The following is an 11,431-nucleotide window of genomic DNA, read 5'->3' as shown; positions in this document are numbered from 1 at the left end:
ATTTCTTTTGATTTCAACGCTAATTCTTATTTTTATTTAATTTATTTATCATTTCGGAATAAAATCAGTGAACCACGAAACAAATTCAACTATACCGTATTACGGGTAAACAATTTGATTTGCTCATATGCTTTTTACTAATATGATCGATTCAATTGAATAGAAACGATTTCTTGTGGTATAATACGATAAATTTAATTGATTTAACTTATTATCCAAATTTTAAGTTAAACATTTCTGTCCTTATATTGATTAAATTGTATCTAAATATACCTTTCAAACATTTGATTGCTACTTCTTGTCGTATCTTGCCGATTATTTTCTATCTCAACTTTGTATATTCTTTATATTTTTTTTCTCTTCAAATCAGACTATTAGGAAATCGAATGGTACAACAAAAATATTTACACAGAGGTATTTATTTAGCTCCAGCACAGTATTGAAAAAAGGGAAGTGATTAAGCAACGACTAATATACTGCTTCGTTTCATGTACATACCTAAATACAAAACCAGAATATTATGAAGGTAACAAAATGAAAGAATGAAAATATATATCATTCGTCTCCTAAAACCCCTTTCCCTCCGGATACGAACACAACGTCAAACAAAAAGATATGAACATGTATATTTAACCTCAAGTTTCAGCCCAAAATAGCCTCGGAGATCAAAAAAGGGAAAACCAATGAAGAAACTATTAGAGTAGTAATTAACTGTTTTACAAGGATATCACAACTACTACTGTTCTTTTTGAGAACCAGTAATTATGGACGAGATGGCTGCGGCCAGAGCGGCCGTGAAGTTGGGATCCGCTGTGATGGCCGCCGTGGCAGCATTAAGTGTGTCAGAAAATGATGGTTGGTTGAGTGCATGTTGTGGAGGTTGACGATGAATGTCTTGAGAAACTTGTAGGCCTGAAAACTTTGATTGGTTATGTAAACCCTGTGGCATTGGTGGTGGTGGCATTGAAGTAATAAAATTTGGATTATGGGGGCCTATTGGAAAAGGAACTTGAAATTGAGCAGTTGGATGAGTTCTTTGATGATAAGGCGATACTGAATTTTGGTTCTGAGTTAGGTCCAATGTTATAGTTGGAAACGGTGCTGATGCTGAAATAGTTGCCACGCTTGGCGAACACGGAAGAATTGTCCGCGCTATCAAATTCGGGTTCATTAATCCGTCTGCACTTGGCATGGAACCTGAAAGCAGCATATTGGCAGCAGCTGATGTTGTTGATGCCATAGCCATGGCTGCTGGTGGTAGGGGGTGGTTATGTGTTCCTTCATAAGTTGTAATCAAAATTGTCCTGTCCTCAGCACACCTTTGCACCTGGACAATTAAAAGAAAACAACTTTTTAGACTTCACGTCAATTTATCAAACTCAAACTGTAGTATAATAAGTTTTAAGTTATACACTAATAGTACAAACAAAATTTATACTATCAGTGCAATTTAACCGATTATAACAGGTTTTATTAGTCTAATTTCAGGTTATTATATCAAGGTTGATATCAAAAGTCACATGTTGTATATCAATTTAACGTGATGGTATAAATCTTCGTTAAGCTAGTGGTAGTACCTGTTTGCGCACTGGACAACCTACAGCCATGGTGCATCGATAATAAGCTCGGGGACATGGATTGCCTTTCGCCATCTTTTGTCCATATTTTCTCCACTGGCATCCGTCGCTAATCTGCAAATATTCCAATATATGAATAAGTTTTATACATAAAAGGCAATTTACATGCTAACTAGGTAGCAGTAGCATATTTTATTGAAGGATAAGTTATACACAGAATATAGTAATTTTTCTTACATTATCCATGCAGTTTAGCATGTTAGTTGCCATCTTCACTGGGTTATAATTAATGTATCATAGAGATCAACATGCGTACAATTATCTTATAAACGGTCAAATTGTGTAAAATATTTTTTATGTTGTCAGTGTATAGAGTTAAACTCTTCATTTAAACAGTACATTCAAACTAATTAAACTTAAAAAAAGTGATGTACCATGGGAGCTTCTGATCGGGCACGAACAGAAACACGAGCCTTCCTCATGGTTGCCTCTGTTGCTTGATCAATTGGGTATGAGGAATTCAATTTGGGGACCTTGTTACTTTCAGATTCTGGAGTTTCTTCTCTACCAATACCCTTGTTCCGAGGTGATTCAGAAACTGTTCTTTCTTCTGATGAAGAATAATGGGATTTAAGAGAATATGGCTCGTCCATGTGCTCACTTGGACCTAACTCTAAGAATTGTCTTCGAACCATATTTCCATCTTTTTCTTCAGGCTTTGCTTCCACAATCTGAACAAAATTTTAAAAAACACTTAAACTAACTATTTAAACTAATTACCAATTGAAGACTAAAATACAGTCCAATAAATCTAAAAAATTATATTACTCGTATAATAAAAAACAATTCTTGGGAAATGTATACCTCGTGGTCATTTTCAGTTCTTGAAATCTGTTGTTGTTGCATGAGTGTGACAAGATGCATCTGAAGTGCAGTATAATTGTTGCTGACCTGAGTAAGCATCCCTCTCAAACGCTGATTTTCAGCGTTCATTCTTCTGAGTTCAACTTGCAATTGTGCTAACTGGTGTGAATTAAGACAAAATAAAATTAAATGTAATTCAATAACCAAATCAAGGAAAGTATTACAACTTAATTGAGGATTTTCTGGTCAAATAAATTATCGTCTTCATATAATTACCTCAATTTTGGCTCTTTTATCTTCTATCTCTGATGAAATCCCATCATCCACCGTTGATTGATCACTACCAGTGTTCACACTCACAAGTTGCAAACCAGTCTATATATTAAAGGGACCCGTTATTAGAAAATGAACAATTTTGGTCAATTTGAATAAACAAGAAAAAAAAGTAGTGGATCATATCACTTACATTTACAAACAATTCAGACCTCGCACTCGTAGTATTTTCACCATGAGAATCTTCCTTCTTTATAACAAGATCCATAGGCTTGATCCTCTTATCAGAGAAGAAATCAACTTCATTTAACATCACCCTTTTCTCATCAGCTGATGAAAAAAAAGCTTGCTCCTCCCTAGGGTTCATATTCACGTTATTCAACGTAGGACTTAAGTTAAAACCAAAAACTGCCTTGTTCTTGAAGAACCCAACTTGATGATCAGAAATATTTTCAAGGGTAAGTCCCCATCCAGCTTTGTCCATAAATCAAGAAAACAAAGAAAGAATATATATATCCAAAGCAAAGAGCAAAAACAATATAATGGCGTATGATCAAGATAAGAAGAAGAGAAATATGATTGGTGAAATCTTTAAAGAAAAAAAATGATTTGGAGGGTCTAAGAAATTTTTTACAGATGCAATGGACACAGGTATATATGAAGAGTTAAGATGGTAGACTTACGTAGAGCAAACAATTAAGTCGATTTGATGCGTGTAGAAAAGGTTTGTGTGGTCAAATCGTGGAGAAAGAGAAAGGGGAAGATTTTTGAGAAAATAAACGTAAGGTGGTGCGTCAAGTGTGGGCGACAGGTGGCAGTGGGACCCAGGATTAAGGCGGGTTTCGTCTCAAATCGTCAAGACTGTGTTTGACTTGTTCACAATAAAGTAAAGAGGAAGAAGAAATCCACCGGCCCGAATACTGCGGCGCCTTCCACGTGATGAAAATGCCTATGAGAAGAACAAAGTCAACTATTTTGAAGGACAAGCTTCTCGGGTCACATACGACTGGGTTTAGTGCTATTTTTAATTGAATTTTTTATGTTTTTCTTTCTTTTTTTTTTGGCCATGAATTTTGTCAAAATAAATTTGGGATTTATTTTCAAAACTCATGTTTGGCCATAAATTTTGCCCATATTTTGGCAAAACCCTAAATCCCAAAATCACCCCAATTGCTAATTTTGGGCCAAAATCCCAAAACTTGGGAATTATATACATGTTTTTCCAAAATAAAGTTGGAAAATATGTTTTGAAAACGTATGTCCAAACACATTTTCATCTTCAAACCAAACTTCACTCAAATCAGATTTTTCAAAACAAATTTGAAATTTATGGCCAAACGCTAGCTTAGTTTGCGCTTTTCTGAAATAACTAGTATTAGTACCCGCGTTGATGCGCGGACACTAATCATGTCAAATATTTAAGTTATTTGGATTGTATTTAAATAATCTTAAAATTTACACTTTCTCAGTAAATATAGATAGTCATTGGATATTAACTACATGAAAAAATTAATTATTTCTTCTATTTTTCTTTTTTGATACCATTCTTGTCGGTGTCATTGGATCCTAAAAATAGTCAGGAAGCAAAATAATAACTCATATTTATGGCAAAACAATCAAATATTGATCCAATGAATGACTCTTTGGATAACTCTTTTACTACTGCTTGAACTCTTATTTGGTGTGTTGATATCTCTTAAAAAATATTTCTTTCTTAAAATTTCAGTTTCTAAAACATTATTTTTTCAATAATAATTATTTTTATAATAATGTAATTGAAAATATTATTCTTAATTAAAAATTCATTTTATTTGGCTATCTAAAAATATAAAAAATTCTTTAGCTAGTGAATTCTTTTACTCCATTTTGATATATGACATTAACCATGTTAGGAAAGACTGAGAAACTCAACTTCTCTCTAGAATGCATTCCCAACCCCTTGAGAAACAAGAGACTATTCCCCCAAAATCACCAGATTTAATCCAACACCCTCCCTTACCAAACAATCTGGAAAGACCAATATCCTTTAAGGATAAATTATTGAAATCTAACCTAACAATTTTCACTCCTTCCACAGATCATGATGATATGTTTGAACCAACAAAGGCAGTGGAAGACACAAAAGTAGTGCATGATCCAGGGACTACTCTAGGTGAAGCTATACAAACCTCTCTTTCATTGGAAGATAGACAATGTATGTATGAGCCATGGAAATACTCTATTATAATCAAGTTAGTAGGGAAACGTATGCTACACCATTACCTAAAAGCGGAAGATCCAAGATCTATGGAAACCAACAGAGGACTTCTCTTTAATTGATCTTGGTGAGGACTATAACATTATCAAATTCACAAAGAAAGAAAACATGGATAAAGTTATTCACCTAGGGCCATGGTTTATCAATGGTCATTTCCTATCTATCTCCAAATGGAAATCAAATTTTGTGGCTAGAAATGAAAAACTAACTACCTCAGCAGTTTGGGTAAGGCTGCCCCAATTACCAACTGAATTCTACGATGGTAAAATCCTAGCAAAAATTGGTAATGCAATAGGACGCCTACTGAAAATTGATACATGCACCTCAACAACCCTAAGAGGTCGTTATGCAAGGATTTGTGTCGAAATCCCTTTGGAAATTCCAGTTCAATCCTTCCTATTTGTTGGAGACCTCAAACAGGATATACTCTATGAAGAGGAGGATTTTCTTTGCAAAAATTGTGGCCGTTTTGGTCACACACTAAGACAATGCACCTATATCAAAATGCAAAGCTTAGATCCTCACCATGCAGGACAAAAACATCAACAAGTAGCTACACAAGATGCTTGTGACTCTGAATAGAAAACTGTCTCCTTCAATAAGAAGAAGAATCAAGGCAAAAAAACTCCAAATCAAATGCCCACCATCCATGCAAAAGGCAACCAAGGTCCAGGTATTCCGATTAATTTATTCAATGCAAAAATAGGTAAGTTCTTGTTTACTCAAATACTCCAATATAAAACAAAAAATAATCCTCTTAATAATCAAATTCCTCCTGTCATTACCCATCCAGAATCGACTATTGATCAAACTACCTCTCACATGAAAAATTACCTTTTAGAAGAGAGACAAATGGTTTTGACACAAACTACTATGGATAATGTCAATTTTATTAGTAAAAATAGTTTTAATCAATTAAATAATGAATTGGATCTTGACACACAAGATACTTGCAAGCAAGACTCCACCGTGACACCTTATATTGTCAACTCTTTATTGAAAATCAATACCATGCAAAATGACTCTATTATGGACAAATCTACCCCTACCACTAATCCTACCCTTACTGCCCCAAACCCCCTTCTTAAACCGAAATCTCTCCAAAATCTTTCATTATCTAAAGAATCTACCCAAAATCCCTCCTTAAGATATGACAAGATCTCCCCCTCCATGCATGTTGACCAAATGGCAAAGACCATAGAAGAAAGTAGCCAAATGGACATTCTCATTGGTAATCCAAACAAAACCTTTAAGTATTCTATAAAACATGACCTAGGGCAATCAAAAGCCATAGACAAAAACGAAGCAATCATCACCTCGCCCACCCAATCGGCTAACCTCTACTCTTACCCAAAATACCAAGCCAACTTCTAGTGCAATAAATTCAACTTGTTTTAACCAAAATGCCAAGAGTTCCTTCAACCCTAAGGAGAAGAACTCGACTAATCCAAATCCTGAGACAATGACACCCTCTCCAAATGGAAAACATTCCCCCCCTCTATCCCCACGAACAGCCCCAAATTATTTACGCTTAACCTTCCCAAGCACAAGATTATCAACCCACGAGTTAGATGGAGTTAGGGCTCATGGGTCATGCACTCTCGTTCACAGTGCCGATCAACGGCCAAGAAGCCATTGTGATCTTGCACAATACTCAATATCTAGCTCAACTTATCACGGAGGAAATGAGATTGGCAATGAACAATTATCTCAATCAAGTATGGCTCAACAATGTCATTCATCCCATGGCTACATCATTGAACCCTCAAATGGCCCAAACAATGAGAGAACAATGGAATATGCCTCCTCAATTCAACCCCATACACCCTCTAAATACACCACTAGACCTCCCATTCTTTCTAACGGAGATGTACACCCACCTAAACCCCATCTTTATCCCTTGGGATGTCAATCTAAGGAACCAAGGGATGGTACCCCCCCCCCCTCCACCACCAGTACCCCCACCGTAACAACAAGAAGACCCCATACCAGGGCAGTGGAGGCAGAGATGGAGGAGGACGATGTCCCCCTAAATCTTCACTTATGTCCAACCCTAGAACTCTCAAACCTAGACGGAATAAAAATCTTTCTCTTCACGGAGAGGCACGAGAAGAGGTATATTCTCAGCTGCCTGTTAGCCCTATACAAGTGCTCGATGGATATTCGCCCTCCACACGACCCCACTGTGGGAAAGAAAGCAATGATCCTAGTTCCATCAATGAGGAGGAACCCTGTCTAAGCGGGGAGGATAAGGGAGAATGGGGAGATGACCAACACTGACTCTAACTTAGACATGAATCAATCTAATAATTTCATAATATGGAATATACAGGGAGGAAACAATGACAACTTTAGGAGGAACTTTAGGGAGATGCTAGATACTCATAGGCCGAGCTTGGTTACTTTGTTGGAAACAAGGATGAACAACCATGCTGCCATGCTCAATGAATTTGGTTTCACTGAGATGATAGAAGTTCCATCGGAGGGGCAGTCAGGTGGTATGGTTATGATGTAGATGGATGATATAATCAACGTCCAAAATATTGTTAGAAGAGGTCAGGAGATCCATGCAACCATAGAGGTACATCCTTTACGTAAACCTTGGCTCTTTACTTCGATTTATGTTAGTACCAATATTCATTATAGAAATATCATTTGGGATAACCTCGAAAATATTAGTAATACTTATAAAAACCTTGTCTAGTAGGTGGTGATTTTAATGACATTTTAACCGCTAGTGAGAAATTTGGAGGCAAACCAATCAAAGATAGTAGAGCTAAATATATTTGGTCTAAAATTAATAATTGTAACCTAGTTGATCTAGGCTTCAAGGGAAGCAAATACACATGGACCAATAATAGACATAACAATAAGAGTCTTATTTTAGAAAGACTTAATAAGGTTTTTGGAAATGAAGAATGGATTGAACTTTTTACTAAAAGCTCTATTATCCATCTACCTAGAACCCACTCTGATCACAATCCTGTCCTAGTTGAATTAATTCCTAGAAATAGAACTGCTCATAAGGTCCCTTTTAGGCTAGAAACCTTTTGGTGTAAACATCCAGAGTTTTAATCTGTTGTTATAAACTCCTAGAATAATAGTGACTACTTTAAGGCTTGCTCTAACTTTATAGATAATGCTAAACCTTGGAAGGACAACACTTTTGGCAATATCATGGAAAGGAAGAGAAAACTCTTAGCTAGACTCCAAGGCATCCAATCTTCTAATAGCTACGCTACCAGCTCTTTCCTAAAAAAATAGAATTATATCTTCAACATGAGTTCAATGATATTCTAAAGATAGAAGAAGACTACTGGAAACTTAAATCCAGGATAATGTGGACTAATGATGGTGACACCAATACTAATTTCTTCCACATCTCTGCCACTAATAGAAAAAGAAGAAACAAAATTACTTTCTTCAAAGATAATGCTGGTAACTGGATAAATGATCATAGTCTTATTCTGTCCCATGTCCAAAACTACTTTACCTCTGCATTTACCTCCTCTCATACTCACTCTTCCTGGACTAACCCCCTAAATACTCAATCCAAATGTAAGAAAGTTAACCTAGATCATCTAGATGACCCCCTCCCAGAGAATGAGATTAAAAGTGCAGTCTTCTCTTTCAAACCATTCAAGTCTCCCGGACCAGATGGTATGCACCCCTTCTTCTTCCAAAAATATTGGTTCCATATAGGGGATTCTGTCAAGAAGCTATGCCATAACATCTTTAACAACCAAAAAATCCCTCCGGAAATTAACAAAAATTTTCTATGCCTCATTCCTAAATTCCATAATGCTAATAATATCAAAAACTTCAAATTTATTGGCTTATGCAACACTATCTATAAAATAATTACCAAGATTCTAGCCAATCGTATCAAACCTTTCCTTGATCAACTTATCAGTCCATATCAGGCTAGCTTTATGAAAAACAAAAGAGCCTCTGACATGCTATCATCATCTAGGAAATGATTTCTAGATTCATTAAACTGAAAGGTAAGCAAAACCATATGATTCTGAAAATTGACTTGGAAAAGGATTTTGATCGTTTTGAATGGTCTTTCATTCGTCACACCCTAGATTTCTTTAATTTCCCTCCAAAATTCTCTAAACTACTGCTAAATTGCATCTTTACCAGTAAAATAGCAATCTTAGTCAATGGAGCTGTTACAAACTATTTTCAACCAAGTAGAGGTATTGGACAAGGTGACCCCATCTCCCCCTACATCTTTATCCTCTGCCTAGAAATGCTTACCAGATATATAGAATACCAAGTGTACATCAAAAATTAGGACCCCATTTCCCTAGGTTATAAATGTCCAAAAATCTCCCACTTATTATTTGCTGATGACCTTTCTCTGATGGCTAGAGCTAATGCTAAATCTTGTCAGGCCATAAAAAATGGGCTTGACCAATTTTGCTCTCTATCTGGTCAAAGCATCAACATTACTAAATAAAAGATTCTATTTTCAAAAAATTGTAACCACTCAATCATCACTAACATTACCACTTCTCTAGGTATTAAGAAGAGTAACAAATTTGGTACATACCTTGGTTTCCCTATCCTCCACCACAACCCAAAACCTAGGGATTACAAATTCCTCATAGACAAGATGAGAACCAAACTTGCATCCTGGAAAATGAGGTTCTTTAGTTTGGCAGGAAGAACAACCATTGTGTCATCATGCCTTAATTCCATCCCAAACCATTACATGCAATACACCCTACTCCCTAGTGTTGATACCCAATTTTTCCCTAGGTATTTTTGTACCCAAAATACTTCCAAAATAGCATGTATGTGCATATATAAGCACGCCCAAGAGTTTTAGTATTTTTTTTAACGATTTCTATACCGATTTACTACTTATTTTAATACCACAAAATCCAAAATTATCATTTTTGGTGAATAACTTATTTCATTCCCGTATTTACACCAAAATATAATTAAGGTAATTTTTGTATATTTTTTACAAATTTATTTGGCATTTTAAAGCTAATTGCATGTAATTGCAATTATGGCCTATTTTATGATTAATAGCATTTTATAATTATAAAATTGGTTCCAATATTTTTAAATTGATATTTATATAGTATTTGTTTGCTCAGTATTTTAAATTTACTTTTAAAATCATTATTACTATTTTTATAAAATAAAAGGGGAAAATTGGCTATTTAACACTTAGCCTATTTTTATTTCAATAACAGCCTTTCTCCCTTTCAATTGTAGCCTCAATTGGCCCAATTTCCAGCCCTATTTCGATAGGAACCCGACCCATACCCAATTCAATTACCCAGTCCAGCTCCGATCTAATCTGAGCCATTGATCAAATGAGATCAACAGCCCAGATTTTATTTCCTAAAATTAAATCCCAACAACCCCCCCAGACCCCTCATTTTCCGAGACGGTCTCTCTCTCTCTCTCTCTCTCTCTCTCTACTGACTCTTGCTCTCCCTTCCCTCTAGAACCTTCTGGTTCTCTCCGATGAATCCACCGCCTCCCCGGCCATCTCCGGCCACCTCCCTTCAACCCCAAGGCTCTGATGGACCTTTCATCGTCCTGTTCAACACCTCGAGGACCTTCGAGGCTTATGGACCATGGAGATTTGAGACCTAGGGTTCCTGGTTCTGCTATATGCGAGTTCTCCGGTGTGATTTCAGACGAAATCATACCCTATATGTCACGATCTATGAGGTTACGCCAGGTTTTTCCCACTTCTATTAGGTTTCTTTTTTTTTGAAACTCTAACTCTCTCCCGAATCTCTCAAAAACGGTGTCATTTCATGCTATCCCCATGTTTTCCTCTGTACTCTGTTTATTCTCGAGTTTATTCTGAAAGACCCTTTGCTTTGAACCATTTTTTTTACTTTCTTCGAAATTAGGATTTCTGAGATTTCTTTTTATGCATGCTTCGATTGATTTTCTTTATGATTAAAACCTTTTCGTTGTTTCTTCTGACCGATTTCTATGCTTTTACTATTTTTTTAGTCTGACTCTGCTAAAAACCCTAATTTCTAGAAAATATTTCTTCATTCGATTATGTGTGTTAGCATGTTTCTTTGCTTCGATTACCTGTGTTAGCCTAATTTCCTTTGTCTTGTCTCTATGTGTTACCATGTTTCCTCATTTGATTGTGTGTATTAGCCTGATCTCCCTTGCTTTGGTTCTGCCTACTGGCCTATTTGCTTGATTCTTGTTGATGTTTCATAGTCACCATGCTTCGAATATGTCTTGCTGAATCTTAAATTGTTTTCACTATCTCTGAGTGGTTATGTTTGTTCATCCCTTGCTCCTTCCTAGTTAACTTTGCTCGCTACTTTTGTTCATTTACCTCTATTTATATGTTAAAAATGCAGAATCATGACTTCACATGATTGATTCTGATTTTCCTTGATTGATTGGTTATTCAAAAACTTTCTTAAAAAAACCTAACATTCTACCCGCCCGTTTGAAT

General features: G+C 35.9%; 1 protein-coding gene across 1 annotated transcript; it reads right to left on the bottom strand.

Moving 5' to 3' along the window:
- Positions 1-439: 439 nt before the first annotated feature.
- LOC104225949 (WRKY transcription factor 6-like) lies at positions 440-3,406 on the bottom strand. The gene is made up of 6 exons (XM_009777824.2): positions 2,908-3,406; positions 2,718-2,816; positions 2,442-2,600; positions 2,012-2,308; positions 1,578-1,691; positions 440-1,327 (listed from the first exon to the last, which is right to left on the bottom strand). The coding sequence occupies exons 1-6, from the start codon at positions 3,196-3,198 to the stop codon at positions 737-739; spliced, it is 1,551 nt and encodes a 516-aa protein (XP_009776126.1). The 5' UTR covers positions 3,199-3,406; the 3' UTR covers positions 440-736.
- Positions 3,407-11,431: the final 8,025 nt, after the last annotated feature.

Source organism: Nicotiana sylvestris, chromosome 2 (genome assembly GCF_000393655.2).
Source record: "Nicotiana sylvestris chromosome 2, ASM39365v2, whole genome shotgun sequence".
NCBI classification, from domain to species: Eukaryota; Viridiplantae; Streptophyta; class Magnoliopsida; order Solanales; family Solanaceae; genus Nicotiana; species Nicotiana sylvestris.
This window is presented reverse-complemented; position numbering and strand designations above follow the sequence as displayed.